Consider the following 27,310-nt stretch of genomic DNA (forward strand, 5'->3'; position numbering starts at 1 on the left):
TACTAAAAATACAAAAAATTAGCCAGGCGTGGTGGCAGGTGCCTGTAGTCCCAGCTACTTGGAGAGGCTGAGGCAGGAGAATGGTGTGGAAGCAGGAGAATGGCGTGAACCCAGGAGGCGGAGTTTGCAGCGAGCCGAGATCACTCCACTGCACTCCAGCCTGGGTGAGAGAGCGAGACTCCGTCTCAAAAAAAAAAAAAAAAAAAAAAAAAAAAAAGCCCTTCCCACCTTCCCACCCCAGCATCATAGTTTCCTCAGTTGTTTACCAAAGATTTTAGTTTCCTTTTTTTTTTAAAAGACACAGGGGTCTCGCTCTGTCACCTAGGCTGCAGTGCAGTGGTCATCTTGGTTCACCGCAGCCTCAACCTTCCAGGCTCAAGTGATCCTCCCACCTCAGCCTCCCAAGTAGCTGGGACTACAGGCACGCACAACCATGCCTAATTTTGTTGTGCCAGATTTTTTTTGTAGAGACGAGACCTCCCTATGTTGCCCAGGCTGGTCTGGAACTTCTGGGCTCAACTGATCCTCCTTCCTTGGACTTCCAAAGGAAGTCTGGAAATGTCTGCCCACCTAGGCCTCCCAAAGTGCTGGGATTACAGGCGTGAGCCACCGCACCTGGCCAAAGAACCTTTTTCTTGTCATGTGAGTTTGTATACTGCTCTTATTTATAGCTTACTTTTAATTTTCAGCATTTAAGAATTTTCCTTTTGCTCTTCTGACTTTCACTGTACCTTTTATTACACTGTGTCCTGTGTTTCTAAGTGTTTCCACAAGGGAAGATATTCATTTCACATTCAGAAAACTGGGGCTTCAAGAGACAGTGATTTGCCCAAGGCCCTGAGTCTAAGTAGTGCACCCTAATATTTTCACATAAGGAGACAGTTCCTCACCCTCACCCGAGCCTCACAATGGTGTCCTATTAACAAAAGAGTGACAACTCAGAGTTAGAGAGTAAAGTGCCAACGGGCACGTTTTCAGAAAAAGTCCACTTTCGATGCTTGAACAGAAGCTTCACTACAGCACACTCAGCAGCGCAAGGAGCCTGGCGTCCTGTGTGTCACGAGGATCCCGCCCAGCCCAGCCTCGGGGCCCCACCATCACCTGTCTTCTGCCCTCCAGGGTGAAGAGCTCACTGATCTTCTTCTGCTTATAGACATCATTCTTCTCCAGCAGTTTTTTGTGCAGCCAGTCAGGGTGTTTGACACGTGGCACTGGGTTCTTTACCTGTGTGAGGTCAACACCCATCAGAGAGAGACCCTCGTCTAACTGCACGGTTTTTAGCCCCACAGCCCGTGCCACTGACCCCGCCCTTACCTGCTGCAGGGCTGCAGGGATGGTGATGATCTTCTGGATGGCGCTTCCCAGCCGCTCGATGTAGTAGTCCCAATCCAGAATCTGCATGTGCAGGAAACGGGCACAGAGAACAGCAGGGGGCAGCAGCCATGAGTGGGGCTCACTTTGTGCTGAGCACAGGGCTAACCACCGTGTCTTATTTAATCCTCTCAGAAACTCTATGATGAAAGGTGCCCACTGCACAGCAGAGGACACCAAGGCAGGGAGCTTCACTGACTCCTCCAGATCACAGAGCTAGTAGGTGGCTGAGCCAACATCCCTGGCCTTAGTCCATCCAATAGAACAGCTAAAGAGCCCCAGGCATTTCATGTTCTCAGTTTTGCCCTAAAGGGTTATTAGTTGCTCACCTACTACTTATCAGAAAGCAAGAAGTCAAGAGTGAAGACGCCAGACAAAAAAACATAATCCAACTCAGACATATTGTGCTCTGTCTAGCTTTCCTTGTAAACTTTTAAGAGTAGAGAACACAACCGGCACTCACTGCTCGAATATCAAAGTCTTGAAGGGAAGAGCTCTTGAGCCATTTCCGGAGAAAGTGCTTCCTCACCGTGGGCTCTGCTTGGAAAATGGCAAGTGGGATGGCCCTGGGTGAGGAAGACAGGCACACAGCTCAGTAACAGTGAAAATCACCCAAAATCTGATCATAACTCTTATCAAATGAACATGGAAATAAGGACTTGTAACAGCTGTTCACAAACATCAGTGTATACGTCTGCGTGCATATGTATGCACAAACATGCCTACAGGTTCCTCGGGGAGTAACACGTGTGTGTGTATGTGTAAACACATGCATGTGTGTGTGTAAACATGTCTACATGTTCCTCACAGAGTAACCATGTGCATGCATATAAACGCATGCGTGTGTGTAGACATGTCTGCGTTTCTCACTGAGTAACCACGTGCATGCGTACAGGCAAACACGTGCATGTTCATAACTATGTCTACATGTTTCTCACGGCATAACCATGTGCATGCATATACATAAACGCATGCATGCGTAAACATGTCTGCGTTTCTCACCTAGTAACCACGCGCATGTGTATAGGCAAAGACACGCGTGTGTGCGTAAACATGTCTGCGTTTCTGAGTAACCACGCGCATGTGTATAGGCAAAGACACGCGTGTGTGCGTAAACACGTCTGCGTTTCTGAGTAACCACGCGCATGCGTATAGGCAAAGACACGCGTGTGTGCGTAAACACGTCTGCGTTTCTGAGTAACCACGCGCATGCGTACAGGCAAAGACACGCGTGTGTGCGTAAACACGTCTGCGTTTCTGAGTAACCACGCGCATGCGTACAGGCAAAGACATGCGTGTGTGCGTAAACACGCTTGCGTTTCTGAGTAACCACGCGCATGCGTACAGGCAAAGACATGCGTGTGTGCGTAAACATGTCTGCGTTTCTGAGTAACCACGCGCATGTGTATAGGCAAAGACATGCGTGTGTGCGTAAACACGTCTGCGTTTCTGAGTAACCACGCGCATGCGTATAGGCAAAGACGCGTGTGTGCGTAAACATGTCTGCGTTTCTGAGTAACCACGCGCATGCGTATAGGCAAACGTGCACGTTCATAACCATGTCCACATGTTCCTCGCTGAGTAACACACAGAAGACTCAGGCTGCTTTCTAGAAAGAATGAGCCTGTTTTCACGTCACTAGCAAAGCAACTGGCAACCGTCAGTGCTTCTCTTTCACTGGAGGAAACATCTGTGGTGAATACTGCAAACATAAGGAGACCTAAAGAAGACATGCACACTATGCATCCACTTGGCTCCATCGAGCTTCAACACTTGGCCACTTTGACTTCCTGTGTGAGACGATCAGAGTGAAGCCCTGTGTGACCCCAACCTATCCCCTCCTCACACAGAAGTAAAGACAACCCTTATTCTGGTGTTCATCAACCCCATGCAGGCATTTGTACTGGTCCTATTTGTATATAACCACCAAAAAAAAAAAAAAAAAAAAAGAGGAGTTTCCATGTTTTTAAGTCTTACATACATGGAGGCATAAGGGTCTTCCTTCAACCTGATTTTTGCTTTTTTCTCCAGCATGGTTTCAAACTGTCAGTGCTGTAACCTGTAGCTGCAATTCAACCCTTTGAACTCTGGTATAGTGTAACTCATTCCCTACAAAATGGCAATTATCCATTTCTGGTTGATGGACACTTATGCCATCCCCAAACTTGGTGTTAAACACAGCCCAAATCTGTAAGGAACCCCTTACCTCTCCGTGACGGGGGGAGCCCTCACCTCTCCGTGACGGGGGGAGCCCTCACCTCTCCGTGACGGGGGAGCCCTCGGGCTTGCGGGAGATGATGTAGCGGCAACTCAGCCCTGCATCCTTGACCATCTGGTCTCCCAGGAACTCGGCCAGGCGCTTTGCTGTGCTGATGGATGTAGACTTCTGCTCCCCATAATCTTCCAGTTTCCGAGACATAGAACGATTCTCAGAGATGAGCTCGAATAGCTCAGAGTCAGGCATGTTGGCTGCCTAGAGAAAGACAATGGGTAAAACACTGCAGAAATCAAGGGGCAGAGTCTGGGCTCACCCTGGACTGTGGTCCTCTAGGCCATGCCCTTCTCTAGCCTGAGATGCAGAAGCCTGCAATTTCAAGAGCTCTCTCATATGCCTGTGTGGCAATACTATAAAACACACACACACACACACAACTTTAGCTTTTATTATTTTTTTGAGACAGAGTCTCGTTCTGTCACCCAGGCTGGAGTGCAGTGGTGCAATCTCAGCTCACTAAAACCTCCCCTCCTGGGTTCAAGAGATTCTCGTGCCTCAGCCTCCCAAGTAGCTGGGATTACAGGCACGTGCCATCACATCCAGCTAATTTTTGTATTTTTAGTAGAGAAAGGGTTTTGCCATGTTAGCCAGGCTGGTTTCCAACTCCTGACCTCAAGTGGTCTGCCCGCCTAGGCCTCCCAAGTGCTGGGATTACAGGCGTGAGCCACCACGCCTGGCTTGGCTTTTATTTTATAAAACTGTGCACAAAATATCAAGAAGAATTTACTGAAGAGCACCAAGGCTGCAGAAAAGGATATTGCTTGGCCTAAGACAGGAAGTTTTTCTCCTTGAAAGGAAGAGAAAGAAGGGGCAGGAAGAGCCAGAAGAGAGGAAAGAGAAACTCCGGCTGGCGGGAGAGTGGCCTGAGCAGTTCCAGTGTGGCATCCACATCCAGCTGGAGCTGCTGCTTTGCACACATGTTCCTGACCACAGGCCCCCCACATCCTGTAAGGGGTGCTGGGCTCATGAATATTCTGTGTGATACCGCCGGTGCTCCCTTGCTCGTGTGTTTCACTCTATACAAGACAATATGCCAAAAAACAGAAGCCCACACAGCAAAGCAAGCCAGGAAAGCACTGCAGAGTGTTCTAGTATTCCTTCTACCCAAGACGCCTGTGCCTGGGAAACATATGCACCGAGATATCTCGTTCAATGCAACACCATTTATAACAATGGAAATGCGAAACCTATCTGGTAGTAAATAATCGTGGACTAGTTACGGACATTAAGGTATGTAAACTGGTAAAATGTTATGTCGCCTGAAAAATATAAAAAATACAAAGTAACATAGAAATAAGCAAATATCCCAGGCTGGAGTGCAGTGGTGCACTCACGGCTCACTATGGCCTCCACTTCCTGGTCTCAAGTGATCCTCCCAAGTAGCTGGGACCACAGGCACGCATCACCATGCCAGGCTTATCACGCTATTTAGAAAAACGTTTCCTTCAGAGTTGTGTCCCTGGATGCAGAAGTTGAGGGGAACTCCAAGGGGTAATTGTGCTCAGGAGGTCTTGGGATTTCATCAGGATTGGCCCTGAGTTCTTCGGTCACCTTGGTCTCCAGGAGCCCAGGAAGCGCGGGGTCCCCTTCTTGCAGGGTCCTTCATCCCTCAGAGCAGGTGAGGGTGGAGGGTAGGCCCTTACCTTGCTGTACAGCACGTCCAGCCAGTAGTCAGCCACCTTGGCTACAGAGCCATACACCTCTTCCAGCGTGCTGCCCTTGAGGAAGGCCTCAAACACCGAGGATTGGAAGATCTTAATCAGCTGCAGTTCCCCGCGGCGTTTGACCTCAAAGCCCTTGAGCTCAGCCAGAGAACCATCTTCATTGAACACAGCATATCTGAAAAAAAAAAAAAAAGGCAAGCACAGCAGTGGCAAGGAGCGCTGGGGAGCCACCAGCTCTGCCTCATCCTCTCTGCCCGCCTCTTCCCTTTCCAACCCTCCACCTGTCATCCAACAGGCAGCAAACGTCTCTCTCCCTTAGGCCACTGCTTCTCTAAAAGGAAAATGACTGAAGGGCCTGCAGCCACAGAGCCAGAATACAGCAGGCGGGCAGACAGAGCTGGTGCAAACGGAATCAGTAAGATCACAAGAACCCAGGTCTATTTCTATCCTGGCTCCTGATCCAACCTCCTTTCTGGGCTAAATTTAATCTATCTCAATCCATGTCCTTTCTAAAGCACAAAAGCTATGAGAGTCCCACCTCTTCTTCAATTTCTTGCCTTCTTCCTTGGAGGCTGGAAGAATCATGGCAAGGTAGGGCCCATCAACCTCAAAAAAGATGCTGTTCTCTGAGCGGGTGACGTAGGTGAGTGAGGATGGCTCAGCCAGCTCCTGGTACTGGTCATTGGTGAAGCCTTCCTGAGAAACAACAGTGAAGAGGGGGCAGCTTCACTCGTGACGGCCCAAACCTGGAAACCACCTGGTGTCCCTCCAGGAGTGGATGGATTGGCAAACTGAGGCTTTTCCACATAACTAACACAACTTGGCAGCAGGAAGGAGGGAAGTCCTGATGGAAGGAAGGAAGTTCTGATGCACGCAACCAAGTGGTGAAACTCAGGTGTATCTCGTTAGGTCCAAGAAGCCAGACCCAAAAGGCTACAGGCTATACGCTTCCATTTACATGACATTTTCGACAAGGCAAAATTATAGTACAAAAAACACATTGTGGGTTGCCAGGGTTTCGGGGTAGGGAGAGGATTTGTTGACAGAGGGGTTGCAGCTGTTTTGTGTTGCTTTGTGGTGCTGGACACACACATTATGCACTTGTCCAAACCCACAGGGCTGTACGCTATAGAGTGAACGTCACTGTGTGCAAATTACAAGCCATCCAGCCATGGTGCTGGGATCCCAAGGGGGGTGCAGACCGGGCCAAATGAGCCCAATAGCACTGTGGACATATAGCAGAACATGCCAACAGGGTGGGGAGGAAGGAGCTGCCCCGTGAACTCTGCTGACTGGACAGGGTAAGGCTGAAAATAAAAGTAACTATCTACAAATGCTGTACAGTGGCTGGTGAAATTATTTCTCATGGGACGCAAGTCTGTTAGCAATTCTGAAACTACTTTACATGTACTCTAGGATTGAACGAATACATATATTGAGAAATTCGAAACAGGTTTATCACTGAAGGAGAAAGAAGTCACTAATAAGAAAGGGGCAGACTCATGTGTTTAAATGCATCCATGCAGACAGACAGACACAGAAATAAACAGCTCTGTGTGCGTGCGTTACCAGAGACATACTTCCCGGCTGTCTCCACTGTGAGAGACTGGAAGCTATGACACTCCCAGGAACAGTGAGCACAGCCAGCACCCCGTCTCGGGTTTTCACATCATTCTTCTCGGAGAACTGGCTGACTCCAGGTCGGAGCAGGGAAAATATAAGATGAGGCTGGTGGACCTTACAGTACCAAGAAGGAGGAAAGTGCTCCAAAGACCAGAAGAGGGCGTGTCCCAAGAACACGCCACAAACCAGGAGGCCCCAGTGGCCCAAGGGGAACACGTGGAGCAGGACACCACTCCGGTCCTATGAACAATAACCCTGGGATGTCTACTCTGATCTGCAAATCCACACAGATGTCAATAAGCAGACAAATAAGCAAGAACAAATGGGAGAGAAGGATAACAACGCTTCCCTACAGGATCCCAATTGATACAGTAGAAGGAATGGGGGAAACAGACAATCGCCAGAGAAAAACCACCAAAGGAAACATCAGGCATAACTGCTGCAGGTGCGACCCACCGGCAAACACAGCCCATCAGCAACGCTAACACAGTGGGCAGAAGATTATGGAACAGCTGGGGATACAGTGTCTCAAAGCACCTGCTCCACATATTTATTTGCTGCTGTGATGGCTCTAATACATGTCCAGAAACTCTTGACAGCCCTCCTCCAGGGACGCTTATTCCTCCCCACTGGGTGTGTATTTACGACTTAAGAGCCGCACAGGAGGGGGCACAGGAGCGCCATAGTAAGGCCTGCAGAAGCCCCTCAGGCAGGAGACTAAGCCATCCCCACAACACACCCACACCCCCACGCCACCACAAACCAACACGATGCGCCTGAGAACGTGGGGAGGGTGTCGCACCTGTGGAGTTCCTCCAAAAACTCAAATCACCTCAGTCTAGTCACGAGAAACAACAGACAACCCCTGATCAAGGGACAGCCAACCATCGCCTGGCCGGCACCACCAAAGGGTGAGGTCGTGACACGAGGATGGACCAGGACAGGACAACTCGGCACCACGTGGGTCCTTGCTGGGATCCTGGGAGAGAGGAGGGGCTGTAGTGGGAAATGGGAAATCCAGGTGAGGCCTGCAGTGCAGTCACTGGGGCACAGACATAGGTTTCTTAGTGTAGACAAGCGCACCGTGGTTTATGCGAGGTCAGCGTTAGGGGAAGCAGGCTGAAGGGGATACAGAAATTCTCTGTACTATTTTTGTAATTTCCTGTAAGTTTAAAATTATTTCAAAATAAAAAGTTAAAAGCAAAAAATTCTGGGAGCTATGCTGAAAGAGAAAGGAGTGGAATCACTTGATACCCTCTGACCACGGTCTTCAGGCTATAGAAAAGCAATGTGAGCAGTGCTGGGTGCCAGGAAGGCATGCACACTGTGAGGTGCTGCAGAGCCAGTGACGTCAGGGCACTGACACCAGGCCAGCCAGCGCTTCAGGACCAGAGGCCCCAGACTCACCTTGACCATGATGTTCAACATGGCGCCTGGGTAGGAGACGGTCACTTTGGGCTTCTTCGCGTTGGTCGTCTTGAAGACAAAATTTTCTGGGAAGCTGTTGGGTAGGACGCACCATATTCCATCTGTGTCCAGCTCTAAGGGCCTCCTTCAGAGAAAGAGAGGAGTAAGGTCGTGAGTTCCCCTTTCCTTCTCGCCCAGTGTGTGGCCTCCAGCCTTCCCTCCTTCCTTCTTGCCCACGCTTGCCCCCAGGACCTGCTCCTAGCCCCACGGCTCCCCTTCTGCACTCACCCAATCTGCTCGATCAGCTCCCGTGCCTGGGTGATGATGTTGGCCCCTGTGAAGCAGACGATGCCAGCCATCTCCATGGAGTACCAGCGAGCCCTGAGAGGACACAACAAACTGGTGGGTGGGGCTGGCATGGCTCCTCCAGGGATTATCAGAGGCAGTGAGGAGTAGGGAGGAGGAAAGGAGAGACACGACAGGGACAAGGGAAGTAGCCAAATGTGCATGTACCAGGACAGAACTAAGGTGGAATCTGGCTCTGCCTGAGGACACTTCTCTGTCCCCACCTTGGTGCCCAGCATGGCTCAGGAAGGATCTGGAAGGGTGTAGTATGTGCCACTGCGTCTGTCCGTTCAGGACTCCAGCTTCAGCAGGACTCTTAATACCACCCAGACCCATTCACGCCTTCTCTACCCTCTTCACACCTCCTCCCAAGCCCCATTCTCATCTCCAGCTTCTCAGAGAAAGCCCAGGCCTACCTGCCAGGCCCGACCCTCCTCCAGCCTGGGTCCCAGCCCTGCTGTCAGCTGTCCCACCCTCCCCTCCCGGCACCAGTCCCGTGCCCCTTTTCAGTTGCTTCTCTGCCCCTCCCTGACACGCAGCAAGAAGCAACCGCCCAACACTCTGCAAGTCCCTGAGTGAGGATCCATGCTGGGAGACATAAACACGCTGGAAAATGGCAAGTCATGTCTCCAGCCCATGATGCAGAGACACATACACCCCACAGCACGCATCACTCATGGACACCCAGACCCTCAAAGTCAGCGTGGCCCCCACTCTCCTCAACCTCCCAGCCCCACCCCAGCCCAAAGCCTTCTCCTTCCAACATTCCCTGAATCAGATGAACGGCCCTCGACGCACAGCAGCCTACACCTGAAGCTGCCCTAAACGTAGACTCATCCATTCCACCCATAAGCCTCTCCCAGACCCGGGCCCCACCTACCCCTTGCGCATGACGTAGCCATAGAAAGAGTTCAGGATGCACTTGTGGGCCAGCTGCAGCGAGTCATACAGTACCTCCATGTTCTTGCAGCGCTTCACCTCAGCCGCGTCGCCCACCTCCACAGCCGCCGAGAGCTTCTTTTTCCACACCTGAGAAGCACACGAACATGGAGCACCTCACAGATTCTTCCATCTCACATTCTACAAAGTCAATGGCCCAGGTTTTTAGTATCTTGAAAATTTTCAAATCTATAGAAAACCTAAAAAACCAGTACAATGAAGAGTGTACATTCTTCTCCTAGACTGGCCAATTGTCAATATTTTGTCACACTTCCTTTATTCTGTCTCTCTGTGTTGACAGAATCATTTGAACATTGTAGATTTCACGGTCTGAACACTTCAGCACACTTTCTAGGGAACAAGAGCTACTCAGGAGGTCCCGGTAAAATCAGTCAATAAAGAAATGCAGCTAAGACCACAGATGTCTCATCAAATTCCCCACCCAACATGAGGAAAGGTTTTTAAAGGCTGGGTATTTAAAGAACAAAAGCAAATTCCTTAAGATAATTACCAAGTGCCTAGTATGTGCCAGGAACTCCATTGTACTTTGAACCCCGAGACAATCACTACACTTTTGGTGCTTATTTGATGAGGGAGACAGATGAACAAGTAATTTAGCAATTGCTTAATTAAAATAAAGTGAGATAGTAAGGCAGCTCCTTAAAAGGTAAAATGTAGAATTATCATATGACCCAACAACTCTACTGCTGGGTACATATCCAAAATCACCAAAAGCAGAGACGTGAAGACGCACTTGCAGCCCATGTTGAAACCAGGATTGCTCGCAACAGCCAAAAGGTGGAAGCGACCCAAGTGAACATCAGTGTGTGAAAGATAAACAAAATGTGACAAATCCACACAATAAAATATTATTCAGCCATTTACAAAAATGCAGTACAGATACAAGCTGTATGTTGATAAACCTTGAAAACATCATGCTAAGACTGGGCGCGGTGGCTCACACCTGTAATCCCAGCCCTGTGGCAGGCTGGGGTGGATAGATGACCTGAGTTCAGGACTTTGAGACCAGCCTGGGCAACATGGTGAAACCCCGTCTCTACCAAACATACAACAATCAGGCGTGGTGGTACGCCTGTGGTCCCAAGTACCAGGGAGGCTGAGGAAGGAGGATCACTTGAGCCTTGGAGGTGGAGGCTGCAGTAACCCAAGGTCACACCACTGTACTCTAACCTTGGTGACAGAGTGAGACCCCGTCTCCAAAAAAGAAAGCATCATGCTAAGTGAAAAAGCCAGTCACAAAGATACAAATACTGCACGGTTCACTTACATGACATCCCTAGAGTCGTGGAATTCAGAGACAGAAAGTGCAACGGGGGTCGCTAGGGGACAGGGGAGGAGGTGGGGAGCTACTGTTTAATGGAGACAAGAGTTTCGATTTGAGAAGGCGAAGAATTCTGGAGGTAGATGGTGGTGATAGTTGCACAACAGTGTGAATATGCTTCATGCCCCTGAACTGAGCACTTAAAAACACTAAATGTCACATTATGTCCGCCTTACCATTATAAAAAAGAACGTGTGATGATGAGTTCAGCAGGGCAGTGCAGGATGCCAGGGGGCCGCACAGCAGGGGCCGTGCTGAGTCTACAGTGAACGTCTCTTCAGAAAAAAAATGGCTCAATCTGATCAGATATAAAATAATGAACCGTTGATATCAAAACAGAGGTGTTGCTATGCATTTTCCATGTTCCTACCAGATGAAATACGTCAGTTAAACAAGAGGGGCCGGATGGTGAATACCACAGATGAGAAGGCCTTAGAGTTTCTCGGAACTCCTCACCTCCCATGACAGCAGGAAAGAGATAAACAATAGGCGAAGGCAGTTGGGTTCGTAAAACTTGATGTACTCAAATGGCCAGCCAGCTGTAGCTTGCTGACCCTTGCTCTAAATAATCACTTCAGAAATCATCCTTTAGGGTCCTTCTGAGGCCTCAGACCAGGGTGGATGATGGTCTGCGTCCTTCGTGGCCATCAACTCTTCCAAGTCAAAAACAATTGCACGTTATCATCCGAGTGCAGGTGCCTGCTCGGAGGATCCCAGGCAAAAAGCCAAGAGTGCCCACTTAATGAGCCAACCGAAACTGCCCTCACAGAGGCCAAAGCTTGCAGCCCCTCTGAGCTCACCTTGTGGAGCCCTTTGAACTCGTAACGTCTGTCCCGGAAGGCACGCACGGTGTCCACGTAGAAGGAGTTTTCCCGCTGGCAGATGGTGGTGAGACGCTCTTCCACCTTGGTGATGTGGATCTTCTTGTAGGCTTTCCGGCAGTAATCTAAGCATGACGGAGAGGGTCAGAGCAAGTGGGTGAGATCTCCCAGAGCAGAGGGAGCCAGGGCACAGGGGTGCTGAGGAACATGGCTTCTACGTCACCACAAAGGAGCAACAGCTCAGACACACTGCTAGTTTCTCATACTGAAAAAGGTGGGTGGGCACGGTGGCTCACACCTGTAATCCCAGCACTTTGGGAGGCCGAGGCAGGTGGATCACTTGAGCCCAGGAGTTCGAGACCAGCCTGGGCAACATGGCGAGACCCCATCTCTACAAAAAATACAAAAAATTAGCTAGGCATGGTGGCGCACACCGGTAGTCCCAGCTACTTAGGAGGCTGAGATGGGAGGATTGCCGGTGCCTGGGAGGTTGAGGCTGCAGTGAGCCAAGATCATACCACTGCACTCCAGCCTGGGTGACAAAGTGGGACCTCATTTCAAAAAAAAAAAAAGGAAGAAAGAAATAAGACAGCCCAGGGGTAGGAACAGGCCAAATACCCCAAGACCACAGAACAGCAGTGTCTAACACCTGCAGAAGGGGAAGCAAATAAAGGACCCTGCAGTGAGAGCACAGCTTACAGTGACCCAGAGCAGCTTCCGGTCTGCTGTGACAACACCTCTGCGGCCCCACCTGGGATGGACCAATGCAGCCCAGCAAGAACAGAAAGTGGGAGCAGGAGCCACATCTTTACAGCTGCGACCACGCCCAGGCACTCACCCGCCAGCCTTCTCTTCTCGTATTTTGCCTGTTCCTCACGGGACAGTTCATGAAAGGCCCGAGCTGGCCCCTCTGGGAACAAGGGGGGGAACTTCTCTGACTCCAGTTGGTGCTGGATCCGATGGTATTCGCTGCGACTGGCTGGCACTGGGAAGGAGGCAATGGGGGCCAGTTCAAAAGGAGGCACAGACACACCGGCTTCCCACCGAGTGTGTGTGGGGAAAGGTGGCCGACACTCACCCACCCGTTTCCCACCGAGTGCCCACCCAAGCAGCCAACACTCACTGAATTCGCCCCTCCACTGCCAGGCCATCTTCCGCTGGCAGTTTGCTCCAGGCTTATTGAAGTCACAGGCAGCACAGGTGGCTTCATCCACCATGGCAGAGGGCTGCAAGGGGTGAGAAAGCACTTAGGGCTGGGCAGAGAGAGCTCCGACTCTGACGCGGGAAGTAAAGTCTCACCTGCAGGCGGTTGGTCAGGATGATGTTGGGGTACATGGCCCCCACGTCCAGGTGGTAGATGAGTGGACACTCGATGCGGCTGGGAACGTCCTTCAGGGAGGCAAGCTTGCTCTTAATCTCATCACACACCTGCAGAGAAAAGTGAAACTCAGTCGAGGCTGGTGACCAAGCTTGCCTCGTGTGCAGTTCACCAACCCCTTTTAGACATTCAGGAGAGGAAAAAGCTGAAAAATATATAAATAGAGCAAAAACTAGCCAGAAGAAAAAAGTTAAGAAGGGTTGCCATCATTTCTATGAAATACATTAAATTTGGTGGAGTTATCAGAAAATTACTCAAACACCAAACTCTCCTTAGTATTAAAAAAATCCTTAGGCCAGGTGCAGAGGTTCACGCTTGTAATCCCAGCAATTTTGGAGACCGAGGCCAGAGGATCACTTGAGCCCAGGAGTTTGAGACTGGCCTGAGCAACACAGTGGGACCCCCGTCTCTATAAAAAATAAAAAATTAGCCATGTGTGGCGGTGGCACCTGTAGTCCCAGCTACTCGGAAGGCTGGGGTGGAAGAATCGCTTGAGCCCCTGAGGTCAAGGCTGTAGTGAGCCCAGATTGCACCACTGCACTCCAGCCTGGGCAAGTGAGCCAGATCCTGTCTCAGAAAAAAAAAAAAAAAAGAAAAAGAAAAATCCTTAAAACCCTCCAAAGTAGTAAAAATAGAAAACACACCTAAAATTTTAAGAGAAAAGTGATTACAAGGAATAATATCTATCCCATAGAACAGGAAATACCACAACAGTAACACCTATTGTTTCTACTTGAATTATAGGTAAACGAATCAGCCGGGGAAGAGCTTCCACTGCACCCTTCCCTGCCCAGTAATGGCGTGTTCTGAAAGGCTGTCCAGTCCAAGGGGAGGATGGGCTGGGACAAGTGAATGGCCAAGTTTCAATGGTGGGGACACCACCTGGACATGCCCCACGTGGCTGTGAGCCCCTGCTGACATCCCCCCAGCCACCCTCCACCCAACAGGTGACCCTTCAGGGACACAAAGGCGACCCTGGGCTTCCTTTTCAAGTGCGTCCTCACATCCACATAGCTCCCTTCCTCACTCACCAGGGAGCCTGGCATCCTTACATCTACCACACCTCCAGCCTCACTCTACCTGCCCATGTCACTGTTTCTTAAAGACTTTAAGTATCTGCTTCTAGGTCTGGCACGGTGGCTCACGTCTGTAATCCCAGCACTTTGGGGGGCCGAGGCAGGCGGATCACCTGAGGTCGGGAGTTCGAGACCAGCCTGGCCAACATGGAGAAACCCCGTCTCTACTAAAAACACACAAAAAAATTACCCGGGCGTGGTGGCAAGTGCCTGTTATCCCAGCTACTCAGGAGGCTGAGGCAGGAGAATCTCTTGAACCCAGGAGGCGGAGGTTGCGGTGAGCCGAGATCACGCCATTGCACTCCAGCCTGGGCAACAAGAGTGAAACTCTGTCTGAGACGTCAAACCACCACGCCTGGGTAATTTTTGTTTTGTATTTTTAGTAGAGACGGGGTTTCTCCATGTTGGCCAGGCTGGTCTCAAACTCCTGACCTCAGGTAATCTGCCTGCCTCAGCCTCCCAAAATGCTGGGATTCCAGGCTGCCCAGGCTGGAGTGCAGTGGTGCGATCTCAGCTCACTGCAAGCTCCGCCTCCCGGGTTCTCGCTATTCTCCTGCCTCAGCCTCCCGAGTAGCTGGGACTACAGGCGCCCACCACCACGCCCGGCTAATTTTTTTGTATTTTTTTAGTAGAGACAGGGTTTCACTGTGTTAGCCAAGATGGACTCAATCTCCTGACCTCGTGATCCGCCTCGGCCTTCCAAAGTGCTGGGATTACAAGCGTGAGCCACCGTGCCCGGCCATGGCTGACATTCTTTAACTCCTATTTGTTATTCAGACAAGGCTCTCTTCCTGATTGGTTCATGAGAGTTCCCTGAAATATAATAATAGATGTGGCTGACAATAGCCAAATAGTGCTTCAGTTTGCCAAGAGTGTACACATATTCTTGTTTAAATTTTGACTACTGAATGTATTATAAGATGTTTCTTGAGGGCAGGCACGGTGGCTCACACCTGTAATCCCAGCACTTTGGGAGGCTGAGGTGGGCAGATCACTTACGGTCAGGAGTTCGAAACCAGCCTAGCCAACATGGTGAAACCTCATCTCTACTAAAAATACAAAAATTGGCCAGGCATGGTGGTGGGCCCCTGTAATCCCAGCTACTCAGGAGGCTGAGGCAGGAGAATCGCTTGAACCCAGGAGGCAAAGGTTGCCATGAGCCGAAATCGTGCCATTGCATTCCAGTGTGGGTGACAGAGCAAGACTCCATCTCAAAAAAAAAAAAAAAAAAAAAAAGCTTCTTGGCATCAATGTGAAAACTGTTAAAAACTCTAAACCAGCAACCTCACTGAACATGATGTAGTGCAGCACAGTGCCTGATATAAAGACCTGAGACAGGCCGGGCGCAGTGCCTCACACCTGTAATCCCAGCACTTTGGGAGGCCAAGGCAGGCGGATCACAAGGTCAGGAGTTCAAGATCAGACTGGACAACATGGTGAAACCCTGTCTCTGCTAAAAATACAAAAACTAGCCAGGCGTGGTGGCAGGTGCCTGTAATCCTAGCTACTGGGGAGCCTGAGGCAGGAGAATTACTTGAACCCAGGAGGTGGAAGTTGCAGCGAGCCAAGATCATGCCATTGCACTCCAGCCCAGGCCAACAACAGCGAGACTCCATCTCAAAAAGGAAAAAAAAAAAAAAAGACCTGAGATGTGCCATGTCCTGAGAAACGGGGATCACAGAAGAACTGGTGTCTCCCTCTCCAGTCACGTAACACACTTTGTAAGTGTGCTTTCTAACCATTATGTGAACAGATTTTACAGTCACTAATCCTGTCATTTGTAGGAATTTACTGTCATTTTTAAGTCTCAACAACAAAAAGTAAATAAAATTTAAAACCTCCAATGGCTCCCCAATACCTATAAAGTCCTAATGCCTTAAAACAGGACATGGGATACATCCCACCAGGACCCACCTTCCATGTCACTGCATTTCAGGAGCAGCTCACACCCCACCTCTCATGAAGCCCTCCAACCTTGTGACAGCATCATACGTCACAACCATGACTGCCCTGTCCCACCAGAGACCCTGTGTCATCCATCCACGGCACTACACGCAGCAGGTGCACAATAAACGCGCTGCTGAAAGACGTGGTCTGTGAAGAAGGCGCCAAACAGACTAGCTCTTCCTGCCTCCCAGATGGTTACCTCTTCAAAGTTGGTGACTTGCTCCACAGGCACCTTCTCCTCTTCCTCAATGGCGTGGCGCAAGGTCTTCTCAACCCGCTGCAGCAGGAAGTCAAAGGCGGCAGGATTCTAGCACGACAGTGAGATGACGGGGTCAGAGGGGAAACACACCCACACTAGCCCACCTCAGGTTTGACGCTGTGGCTGCACGTGGCAGGATGTGCCCGAGAAAGCTCCGGAAGGACTCACGTGCACACTCTGCAGTGCACTGCCCTAAAGAAGCCCCGGGGGGAAGCTGGGCCAGAGAATCCACACCCAGTGAGGGTCCATGGGACAGGATGGGGAGAAGGGGCTTTATTTCAGCCCCTGCAGCTTCTGGGTCCTACCACAGCCCAAAAGTGGGAAGAAACTGAATCCCAGGGAAGAAGCACACCATCCTAAATCGGCAAGGGATATCGCTGCGGAAGACCCCAGACTCCAGGGCCTCCACGTGGCCCCCGACGTAGGTCTCGGAGTCCAGCACGTGTCCGTCGTCCGTCAGCTTATTGAACTCCTGCTCTTGCTTGTTGGGGAAGATGATGTTGGCGTGGAAGGCCTGCACCATCAGCAAGGCCTCACACAGCGTGCCAGAGCCCTTCCGCAGCACCTGCAAGAGAAACCAAGGCTTCCAGCCAAAAGCAACACCAAAGGCCCTGACTTGCAGGCAAAGTCCAGGAACCTAAGCTGAACTTCAGTGTGATGGGAGAGAAAACCTCGTAGTAAATGGCTGCAAATTCTGCCTCCTGTGGTTCCTTCCTCACACCAGGGCCAGAGAATTCCCAAAGGACATCCCTGACATCACACACCAGAATTCTACTGCTGCCTTTGGCGCCAGCACTCCTGAGACGTACACCTCCATTCAGCTCCAGTGCATTTGGAATGGGGCAAGGGATGAGGAGGCCAGGGTGCCGATAGGACAGAAGATACTCACCTCATCGGGCTCCATGGGAATAATGGTGCACAGAGCGAAGATAAATGGGTGGACGTACTTCATGTACAGGTAGTAAGTGGCGACAGCATCTGACACAGAATACGTGGCCAGAGTCTGAGGAGAGAATGCCAGAGAGCAGGGCCATCAAAATCAAGAGCCCAGGGTCAAGTGTGAAGCACAGAAAGCAAAGCCTGGCCTGACCAGCCTGCCGCACACACAGTAAGGAGACGGGCACGGGACAAAACATGTGTGTCCCGGAGACACAGCCTGCTGGGTGGAGCGGGCTGGCATACATGCGTGCACACGGCAGCAGGGGGAGCCGGGATGTGGCTTACGTGCCTGGGGCTGCTCGGTGGCCATCCGGCACATGTCCTCTGGATCTAGCTCCACGGGATCATAGCCTAGCTTGGCCTTGGCGGCCGCCTTGAGATTATGACTGCCCACAGGAAGGTAACTGTCCCTCTTCACCCACCTGGAAGGAGAATGAGAACAGAAGCCAGGACGATTCTAACATGCAGCCTGGGAACCCCTGAGAACCGACAAAACTGGGCACCACACAGACAGATGCAAGGTCCTAACAGGCACCCAGGAGCCTCACACCAAGGCCCCACACGGTGTAGGCCCCTCATGAAAACCCTTCATCAGGATCTAGTTAATCTCACAGACCTATCCACAACAAAAGGAAGCACCAGGACTGCTCCTTCTGGCCCTGGCCTTCCTCCCACCCACAGCAGAGCCTGTGGCCTCTCCAATGGGCACCCCACCTCTTTGGACCTCTCCCCCAGAGTTCAGGTTTGCACCCCTGGGGCCTAGTTCTATCAACCACACTGAGCTTCTCTCCTCACAGTGTCCCTTCAGCACGGAAACACTCAAGCCCACCCTCCTTTAATAGAAGGCAAGATGTGATCAGATGCGAAGAAGAATAAAAATTTAAAAAATAAATAAAAAATAAAAATTAAGAAAAGAAGGCCCCCACACCCTACCCGGAACCTGTCTCTACCTCCTCCCTACAGACGCATTCCCTGGAGCAGCTGTCCAGGGCTTATGTCCGGTCTCCGCCCCCCACAGCCTCCACCCTGTGGCCCTCTTCTCTCACTTTACCTCTTGCCTTCAGTTCATCCACCACCCCAGCTTTCACCAAGACCCACCCGCATCCCAGTGAATCCCAATCCACAGTGCGAGCCCAAACCAAGCCTCATGGTGGTCTTCAGGGCCCCCATATGGGTGGGGCTTCCAGGCTAGCATATCGGTAGCAGGGTCACCTCCTACCTCAAGCCCCTTCTCTACCCATTCCCTGTCTCCATGGATGGCACAAAAACCCCAGGTGCCACTCCCTCCCTGAGAACCAGCATCCCTGGGCCTCCCCCCGCCCCACATGGCAGACCCTGAATCCTCACAACCCTCACTCCCTGCCTTGGATCAGGACTGTCACACCGTCACATGCTAAACCAGCCCCAGCCTCCTGGCCTCCCTCTCCAAGCCAAGTGCTGAGCATCAGAGCTAAACAGAAATGCATTCAGGCTTCAAGCGCCCCAGTGGCACTGTGCAGAGTACAGAGGCCATGGAGGACCCTCCATTCCCTTCCTTCCCTCCCTCCCTTCCCTTCCAGTCTCCTTCTCTTGGCATTTCCACATCCACCTGTCTACCTAACCAGACATGTCAGAGCCCCCGAACGCCGTGACTCTCTGAAGCTCTGAGCTGCCTCCCACCCCAGCTCATCTGGAATCTGTGGTTGTCCCGTGAGGCTTGTCCTGTGAGGCAGCCGGGCTGCCACATCCCAACCTTGCCTGGGCAGAGCAGCTCCATGAGGTCCTAGGTCTGGGACCTGTTAGCTGAGTGCGTCTTCCCAGCGGCTTCCCCACCCTAGAGGCTGATGCTCAATGTGCCTGGTCACTGATGAACTGTCAGTCAACAGTCAAAGACAGCACATCCCGGGCCCCAGCAGGGTTGCAGCTGCCATCCTCTTGGGTGACCTGAAATGGCCTCTCGGAGGCCACCCTCCTCCCATGAGATGTGGCGACAGCACAGTCTGCAAGAGGCCTTCAGATCGCACTCACAGACAGCAGTGAGGAGCCGTGCTGCTCTGTGGCCCCTACCTGAGGCAGTCCATGTGGATGCACTGGGGTGCCTTGTACTCTCCCTGGCTGTCCTTTTGGAAGCCTATCTCCTGCTGCATGCTCAGACCGTGGACTGCTGCCCGAGCCTCCACAAATGGCCTGGGTTGGAAAGAGGACAGACAAGCAAGTGGGCAGGTCAGGCTCTAATTCCCCTTTCTCCATTCCTCCCTCAGACCCAGGGAGGAACCCAGACAGGGAAGGTGCAGAGTGAACCCAGGAGCCACCTCCTAAGTCGACATGGGAAGCGCCCCCGCACCACGCAACGCCCTCCCTCTCAAAGGCTGCCCAGTTACTCACAGAGAAGACACAGACTCACCAGTCAAAAAAGTCCCCGTTGTAGGTGACCATGATGGTGGGTTTGGTCTCCTGGACGTGTTCAAACCACCTTTGGATCAGATGAGCCTGAACCCAAGTCACAGCAGTCAGAGGTCTGCTCTTTCTCTTCTTCAAGCTATTTCCAAATTCCTCTCCCAAAGTTCAGAAGCAGCAGCCTCATGTTGGCCCTTATTCCTGCCCCCCAACCCATCTCTGGCAGAAAAGAGGGTCAAACCCTGAGAACGAAGCTCATGGAGCTGCAATTCTGATCTGACAGAATGCCTGAGGCCTTGGAAAGATCCGCATGTCCATTCTTCCCACAATACTGGGTAGTTTCCCAAGTGATACCTCCTTACCTCATCGGGTTCATTGAAGACACAAAAGGGGCCTTCATATTCTGGCTTGGGGGTGAACTCAAAATCTTCAATATCTTCTGAAACAATCTCCCTGTTGGTGATGAGGTAGCCCTAGCGAAGTTCATTAGCAATCAGCACAAGTCAGAGGCCGCAAAGCCAAGACATGGCGTCCCCACCCTGCCCACACACTCTGCCTAGAGATTCTCACTACAAAGAAGTCCACAGCAATGTGAAAGCACTTTAAGCTTCCTGAGAAGAGACCCTCCGTGTCTGGATTCCCACTGGAAAGGGGAGGGTACAGCTGGAGGTCAGAACGGCTTGGTTGCTCCCATTCCTGGACTAACTCATTATTCACTCAACAAATACTAACAGTGGGACAGATGCTGCTCTAGTATGGGGACCAGACAAGGTCCCCATCCCAGGAGCTTACTTCCCAGAAGCCACCTGCTCACCTGGCCATCAATCATGTAGGAAATCATCATAATCTGGTCTGTCTCAGCATCAGGAAACTTAAGGGGCAGTTTGGTCGTCTCAATGTCAAATGCCAAAACCACAGGGTCCTGTGGGGACAAAATAAGCATAAAGCTAAGCTCTAAACTCCCCATTAGGCCTCCCTGAAGATCCACCCCCGGCCTGCTCTACCTCCCTCTGGTTGTTAAAAGAGTCAAAAGGCTCTAGAGCTGGGAGAGGGACCCTAAGACTGACCAACCTACATCAAGAGTATCACAACTCCCTATAGTATGAAAACTTACACACCTAAGAGAGCAGCTGATCACAGGACAAGCCTAAAATCACAGAACTTTAGGAGAAAAACTCTTTAAAAGACATCACCTCATTCTGGTGGTTATGACAACTCTGAAAGGTAATTATGGCACAGAGATGATATCTTGATTTCGGAAAAGAGAAAACTGAATACAAAGACTTTCCCAACACCAGTCATGTTCGAACCAAGGCCTTCTAGTTACAAATCCATTTTTCACCATGTCCCTTCACTATCAACTACCCAAATGGAAGTCCCAGCTTTCCCTCGAATGTCCAAATCCTGTCTAGCTCAAATACTGATGTCATGCAGTGATGTACAACAAAAAAGGAAATGATACAGTCAGAAACTGATGAAAAATTCTAACTCCATATTTCCTTTAATAAAGTATTTGGGGGAAAAGCAGCAAACATATCTTTGAGTTGAATTCACTCTTCAGCACTGAAGAATATTCTCTCCAGAAAACCAGAAATTTTAGGATGAAGGTAATGTGAGCAAAACTTACAGGTCGTTCAACAAGGTCATCTCGGCGGGTGATTTCTACCGGAAAAGCATTTCCTCGGTATCTGACATTGTACCAATGAGCCTGCAAAACACACAGTGTGTTAACTAGAGTTCTACATCCAGGAAAGTCTATTCCTCTGTGGATTCACCCATAATAATCATCTCCTGGCTGTTAGGAAATTCATGTGAGCAGCAACCCAACCCTGCCCCACTCACCACGTGGATCTTCAGGTCAATGGAGAGGCGGATGTGGTAGGGAACATCGTACTCGCGCATGTCCACAATGTTGTCCAACTGGTCAGCTATCTTCTTAGAGGTTTCCTCTTCATCAGTTATGACACTGCCCCTCTGCAGAACACTAGGAATTAACAAGAGAGCAACTAACTCAGCTGCCAGGGTCTGGAGGAGGTGAGACCAGAGTTCCAACTCAGTAGAAAGAGGTGAGACCAGAGTTCAAACTGAGGAAACACAAAAGGTAAATTGATGTGGTTTCAATGACCAGGGCAGTCCTTCCTTTAAGAATGGCTTGGACTGGGCTGGGCGTGGCAGCTCACACCTGTAATCCCAGCACTTTGGGAGGCAAAGAGGGTGGATCACCTGAGGTCAGGAGTTTGAGACCAGCCTGGCCAACACGACGAAACCCCATCTCTACTAAAAATACAAAAAGTAGCCAGGCGTGGTGGCGCACATCTGTAATCCCAGATACCTGGGAGGCTGAGGCAGGAGAATCACTTGAACCCGGGAGGCGGAGGTTGCAGTGAACCGAGATTGCGCCACTGCACTCCAGCCTGGGCAACAGAGCCAGACTCCATCTCAAAAAAATAAATAGCTTGGATGATAACCCTACAGACAGGAGAAAATTCAGTGTAAGATGTATGCATTTTATATGTGTGAGTTACACCTCAACTAAAAAAAAAAAAAAAAAAAAAAGGAGGGCCAAGCATGGTGGCTTATGCCTCTAATCCCAGCACTCTAGGAGAGACAGGAGGATTGCTTCGGCCCAGGAGTTCAAGACAGGCCTGGGCAACATAGGGAGACTCATCTCTACAAAAAAAAAAAAATAATAATAATAATAATAATAATAATTAGCCAGGCATGGGGTACACACCTGTGATCCCAGTTACTCAGGAGGTTGAGGTGAAAGGATTGCTTGAGCCCAGGAGTTCGAGGCCACAGTGAGCTATGATTGCACCACTGCACTCCAGCCTGGGCAACAGAGCAAGACCCTGTCTCAAAATAAATAAGTAAATAGAAGAAAAAAGAATGAAAACATTAAGTGCTGCCAGTCAGGAGAGCCAGGCATGACCATCCCACCATGGTCCTGATACTCAGGAGGCTGCCTCATGCAGGCTGAAGAGCAGGCCTGGGCCTCACACAGCCTATGCATGGGTCTCTGCCATGTCTAAAGAAGTGGCCCACCCTTGCGGCCACTATTGGCCTATAAGCTCAAATACTGAACGGGCTATTCAGGGAGAAAAAGACAGACGAGTCTCAGATATGGCTCAAGCCTCTGAGGACTCAGTCTCTGACCACACCTTCCAATATTTCAAAAAGTAACTTGTGGCATTGCCAGGGAAGGCAGACTCCGGGTAGGGACTGTAGAAATGTTCAGCATCCCAAACTGATCCTCTTTTGTCAGAGGGTAAGGTAGGTTCTTCCGAAGTCATCCAAACTTCATTACTCAAGATTTTCTCTTCCTAATCTGTTACTTTGCATCCTATTATTGTTGATGCTCAAACATTTGATGAACAGTGTTTAGTGTTCTAGACTTAAATTTCTGTGGACGATACCCAAGGTTCTCTGGAGATGTGCTGTGTAAATCTCAGCACTTAATGAAATTCATAGATGGACTGTATTAGGGCAGTAGGATGAGGGATCTTTTCCCATCTAAGGTGACTTTACTATTACAGCCACTCAATTTTAGAGCCATAAACCCACCCCTCCATTGGAAAAGAGAGCTAACACATAAAATATAACCTGGGAGGCCACGGTTTATTTAACACAGAACATACAGAAGTCTCTACCTAATTGCTCAAGTTTTCCGTATCAAACAGAGCCAGCCATTGAGGTAACTTTATTGCTATGTGTTCTTGTCTCCTATCCATCTTGTCGTTCTGAACCAGCTGATGCTTTGCTCACAAGAGCAAAGTTTACCTGGAAAGCAGAGCTGTGTACGCGTCGCTGGCATGATCCTGCTCCCTGTTCTTCTTCACAGCAGGGGAGATCTCCTTCCTCACTTTGACAAGATCCTCCACAGTGTGGAAGGACAGCTTGATGTAATTTCGCTTCAAACCCACCAAGTGATTTGGCTATAATGCGAAGAGATCACGCTCATTGGTTCAAGAGAAATAGGACTTTATGGGTGAGAGGGTAAACACTCAAAGGTAAACACACAAGTCAAAGAGTTGGCGACTTCAAGGCAACTTGTCCAACTGTTAGTGGCACCAACTAACACCACTAGAGCTCTTTGAAAGGAATTTTATAGACCATCGCCACACCGCCCCATCACCCAATAGATGACCTGAATTTCTACCTCTTCCAATCCCACCTGCCATGGACAATGTAGACTCTGGCCTCATTTACCCCTGGAAAGTCTGGGTGATACTCACCAAGTCTAGATCCTCTTTGGGGACAGTCTCCACTTTTGCAATTTTGCCCTGAAACTTCTTGGAGAGAAAAGATGAAACTTCTCGCTCACAACCCTAATCAGGATCAGAATGAAAAGGCTTTCCATTGGTAAAATACATTTCCTTCCTTGCCTATTTCCTAGTTGCAAAGCCCACCACAGAATGACACACAGGTCGTCTGACCTGAATCTATAAAACACACTTACCTTTCTAGTTGCAATGTAGAAATACGGTTTATAGGGCAAGGCCACCTGTTAAGAGTCACCAACCCATCCAGGGGAGATGAGAAAGAAAAAAGGGAGAGAGAAAAGTAAAAACACATTGCTTGCTCCTATATCCCATGAACAGCCTAGGGCCAGGGTAGCCTTAACCTTGGTAGCATAACAGGAAGTCAGAATGTGCACTTTTCACAGGGGCAAGAATCTGAAAGACACAATACTGCTCACCATTCAGAGTCTTCCTGAACTGACTTCTCTCAGGACATCTTACCTGATGACTGATGGGGCCTCCAGGGGCCTGAGTTCTGGTAGGCTATGGGCTGCTGTGCACTGGAAGCCTCCCACGCCCTCCCTGACAGTCACAGAGCTAAATGAACACCCCTCATTTTGCATCAAGCTGCTCAATTAAAGTGGGTTTTAGCTTGTTGCAGTCAGGGGCTTACCTTAAATCTGCTTCCGTCATCTTGAATAAAGTAGTAATCCACTGCACTGACTAAGCGCTTATCTTCATCTAAAATCTCGGTCTACAAGATAATCAGTCAACATAGACACAAGTTCATCCTCTACACAGTTAAAGAAACTTTCCTCCTACCTTTTGGGAAACTGAGCACTTTAGAAACAAACCCTCTCATCTAGGTCTTTACTCCATCCCTACATTAACACTAGCAGCCTTATTCACAAGAACCACATTGTAACAGCCTCCAAATGGGGATTTCTCTCAATTTCTCCCTCATAATCTTTGAAAGCTTTATTCTGATGGCTAAAAGAGATGCCCATCACCTCCGGCTTCTCACAGTGGCCTCTTTGTGGCCCTCAATGACGTTAAAGAGGAAAGGAGAGCTGGGAACCTTCACATCTCCCACCTGACTCACTCAAAGTTCCCTCATGTGTCCCCCACTCTTTAGACAAGGACCATGCTATGACAAGAAGGGGTGCAGCCACACTCCTGGGTAGAAGAAGGACCTAGTGCTTACAGGATGCATGTTAATGAGCCAGCCTGTCTTCTCACCAGGCTCCTTCAGCCGCTCAAAACCAAACCGCAAATCCATCTTATCCGTCCACTGACTCCGTTCCAGGCGCTTGAGTGCTGAGACTGAGGAAGTGGCACCATCATCCCTGAGTGAAAGAAGGGAACCCAGTGCTTAGTTTGTAATGCCACCTACCTCTTTTTATTTTTTTCTTTTTTGAGACGGAGTCTTGCTCTGTCGCCCAGGCTGGAGTGCAGTGGTGCGATCTCAGCTCACTGCAAGCTCCGCCTCCCGGGTTCATGCCATTCTCCTGCCTCAGCCTCCCAAGTAGCTGGGACCACAGGCGACAGCCACCACGCCTGGCTAATTTTTTGTATTTTTAGTAGAGACGGGGTTTCACCGTGTTAGACAGGATGGTCTCGATCTCCTGACCTTGTGATCCGATTGCCACCTACTTCTGCAACCCTCATCCCATCTAGTGTGTTTCAGATATGACAGGGTATATATATATTCCTGAAAAACCCCGAGCTTGGCAAAAAGGCTCATTAAAATAAAAGGACTCATTGGAAAAACACAATTAGGGCAGGCCCTTCAAAACCTGTTCAACTTTATAACCAGAATACTAACAAAAACAGTCATCATGGCTAGACACTGTTGCCTCTTGGGACACTAAAAATGCATAAAACTGGCCAGGCGCAGTGGCTCATGAGAGTGCATGTAACACTGACATGATTTGAATAAAACAGACAGATTGTCAGGACAGGCGCAGTGGCTCACACCTGTAATCCCAAAACTTTGGGAGGCCAAGGCAGGTGGATCACCTGAGGTCAGGAGTTCGAGACCAGCCTGGCCAGCATGGCCAAACCCCATCTCTACTAAAAATACAAAAAATTAAATCCCAGCACCGTGAGAAGCCGAGGCGGGCGGATCACAAGGTCAGGAGATCAAGACCATCCTGGCTAATACGGTGAAACCCCGTCTTTACTAAAAATACAAAAACTCAGCCAGGCATGGTGGTGGGCACCTGTAGTCCCAGCTACTCAGGAGGCTGAGGCAGGAGAATGGCATGAACCTGGGAGGCGGAGCTTGCAGTGAGCCGAGAACGCGCCACTGCACTCCAGCCTGGGCAACAGAGCGAGACTCCGGCAAAAAAATAAAATAAAATAAAAATAAATAAATTAAATAAATAAATAAATAAATAAATTAGCTGGGTGTGGTGGGGTGGGCCTATAATCCCAGCTACTCAGGAGGCTGAGGCAGGAAAATCACTTGAACCCTAGAGGTGGAGGTTGCAGTGAGCCAAGATTGCGCCACTGCACTCCAGCCTGGGTGGCAAAAGTGAAATTTGGTCTCAAAAAAATAAATAAAATAAAATAAAATACATGGGTTGTCTCAATGTCAATTTCTTAGTTGTGACAATTGTACTCTAGTTACACAAGATGTTATGGTGAAGTGATACAGGAACCTCTATCATTTCTGACAAGTGCATGAGAATCAATCTACAATTACCTCAAAAAAAGGTTGAGGGCCAGGCGCAGTGGCTCACAACTGTAATCCCAGCACTTTGGGAGGCCAAGAAGGGTGGGTCACTTGAGGCCAGGAGTTTGAGACCAGCCTGGCCAACATAGTGAAACCCCGTCTCTACTAAAAATGCAAAAATTAGCAGGGTGTGGTGGCACACACCTGTAGCCCCAGCTACTTGGGAGGCTGGGATAGGAGGATTGCTAGAATCTGGGAGGCAGAGGTTATAGTAAGCCAAGATCGTGCCACTGCACTCCAGCCCGGGCGAGACTCTGTCTCAAAAAAAAAAGGTTGTTTTATTTTCTTAAATGCTTCAAAACTAGAGAGTGGAGATGCTACCTTATGATCACTAAGACGATGAAGATCCAAGTGGACCTCTGAGCACAGGAGAAAAGAATAACCTGCCACAAGCTGTGAACTGTGCAAGGCCAAGGATGTGCCTCTCTGTAGAGGGAGCCCAAGTATAGGAACTCATGAAATTTTGAAACATAGAGCCAACAAGACACATATCTGTGCAACACTCCAACTAAGAGCTTTTTCCTTTCCTATGAAAGAATGTAATTCTAATTCTACTCCTCTATTCTGATT

General features: G+C 49.8%; 1 protein-coding gene across 2 annotated transcripts in view; it reads right to left on the reverse strand.

The window, feature by feature from the left end:
• The window catches only part of POLE (DNA polymerase epsilon, catalytic subunit), a 60,901-nt gene that overhangs the window by 28,632 nt on the left and 4,959 nt on the right, over positions 1–27,310 (reverse strand). The window contains exons 2-29 of one of the 2 annotated variants that reach the window (XM_055238083.2): positions 25,208–25,349; positions 24,677–24,757; positions 24,222–24,266; positions 23,998–24,090; positions 23,543–23,697; positions 21,605–21,746; positions 21,390–21,470; positions 20,577–20,684; positions 20,125–20,235; positions 19,770–19,855; positions 19,433–19,552; positions 17,676–17,808; positions 17,337–17,450; positions 16,800–17,012; positions 16,388–16,495; positions 13,087–13,215; positions 12,911–13,013; positions 12,626–12,772; positions 11,767–11,912; positions 9,566–9,714; positions 8,629–8,721; positions 8,341–8,485; positions 5,849–6,006; positions 5,290–5,485; positions 3,630–3,844; positions 1,835–1,937; positions 1,315–1,395; positions 1,102–1,224 (exon numbers count right to left, since the gene is read on the reverse strand). In XM_055238083.2, the coding sequence (XP_055094058.1) occupies positions 1,102–1,224; positions 1,315–1,395; positions 1,835–1,937; positions 3,630–3,844; positions 5,290–5,485; positions 5,849–6,006; positions 8,341–8,485; positions 8,629–8,721; positions 9,566–9,714; positions 11,767–11,912; positions 12,626–12,772; positions 12,911–13,013; positions 13,087–13,215; positions 16,388–16,495; positions 16,800–17,012; positions 17,337–17,450; positions 17,676–17,808; positions 19,433–19,552; positions 19,770–19,855; positions 20,125–20,235; positions 20,577–20,684; positions 21,390–21,470; positions 21,605–21,746; positions 23,543–23,697; positions 23,998–24,090; positions 24,222–24,266; positions 24,677–24,757; positions 25,208–25,349 (3,520 nt within the window). Of the gene's footprint in view, positions 1–1,101; positions 1,225–1,314; positions 1,396–1,834; positions 1,938–3,629; positions 3,845–5,289; positions 5,486–5,848; positions 6,007–8,340; positions 8,486–8,628; positions 8,722–9,565; positions 9,715–11,766; positions 11,913–12,625; positions 12,773–12,910; positions 13,014–13,086; positions 13,216–16,387; positions 16,496–16,799; positions 17,013–17,336; positions 17,451–17,675; positions 17,809–19,432; positions 19,557–19,769; positions 19,856–20,124; positions 20,236–20,576; positions 20,685–21,389; positions 21,471–21,604; positions 21,747–23,542; positions 23,698–23,997; positions 24,091–24,221; positions 24,267–24,676; positions 24,758–25,207; positions 25,350–27,310 lie in introns of those variants that run through there. The other variant, XM_055238084.2, reaches the window with a different exon arrangement.

The sequence above is a fragment of the Symphalangus syndactylus genome, chromosome 13, assembly GCF_028878055.3.
Source record: "Symphalangus syndactylus isolate Jambi chromosome 13, NHGRI_mSymSyn1-v2.1_pri, whole genome shotgun sequence".
NCBI lineage: Eukaryota > Metazoa > Chordata > Mammalia > Primates > Hylobatidae > Symphalangus > Symphalangus syndactylus.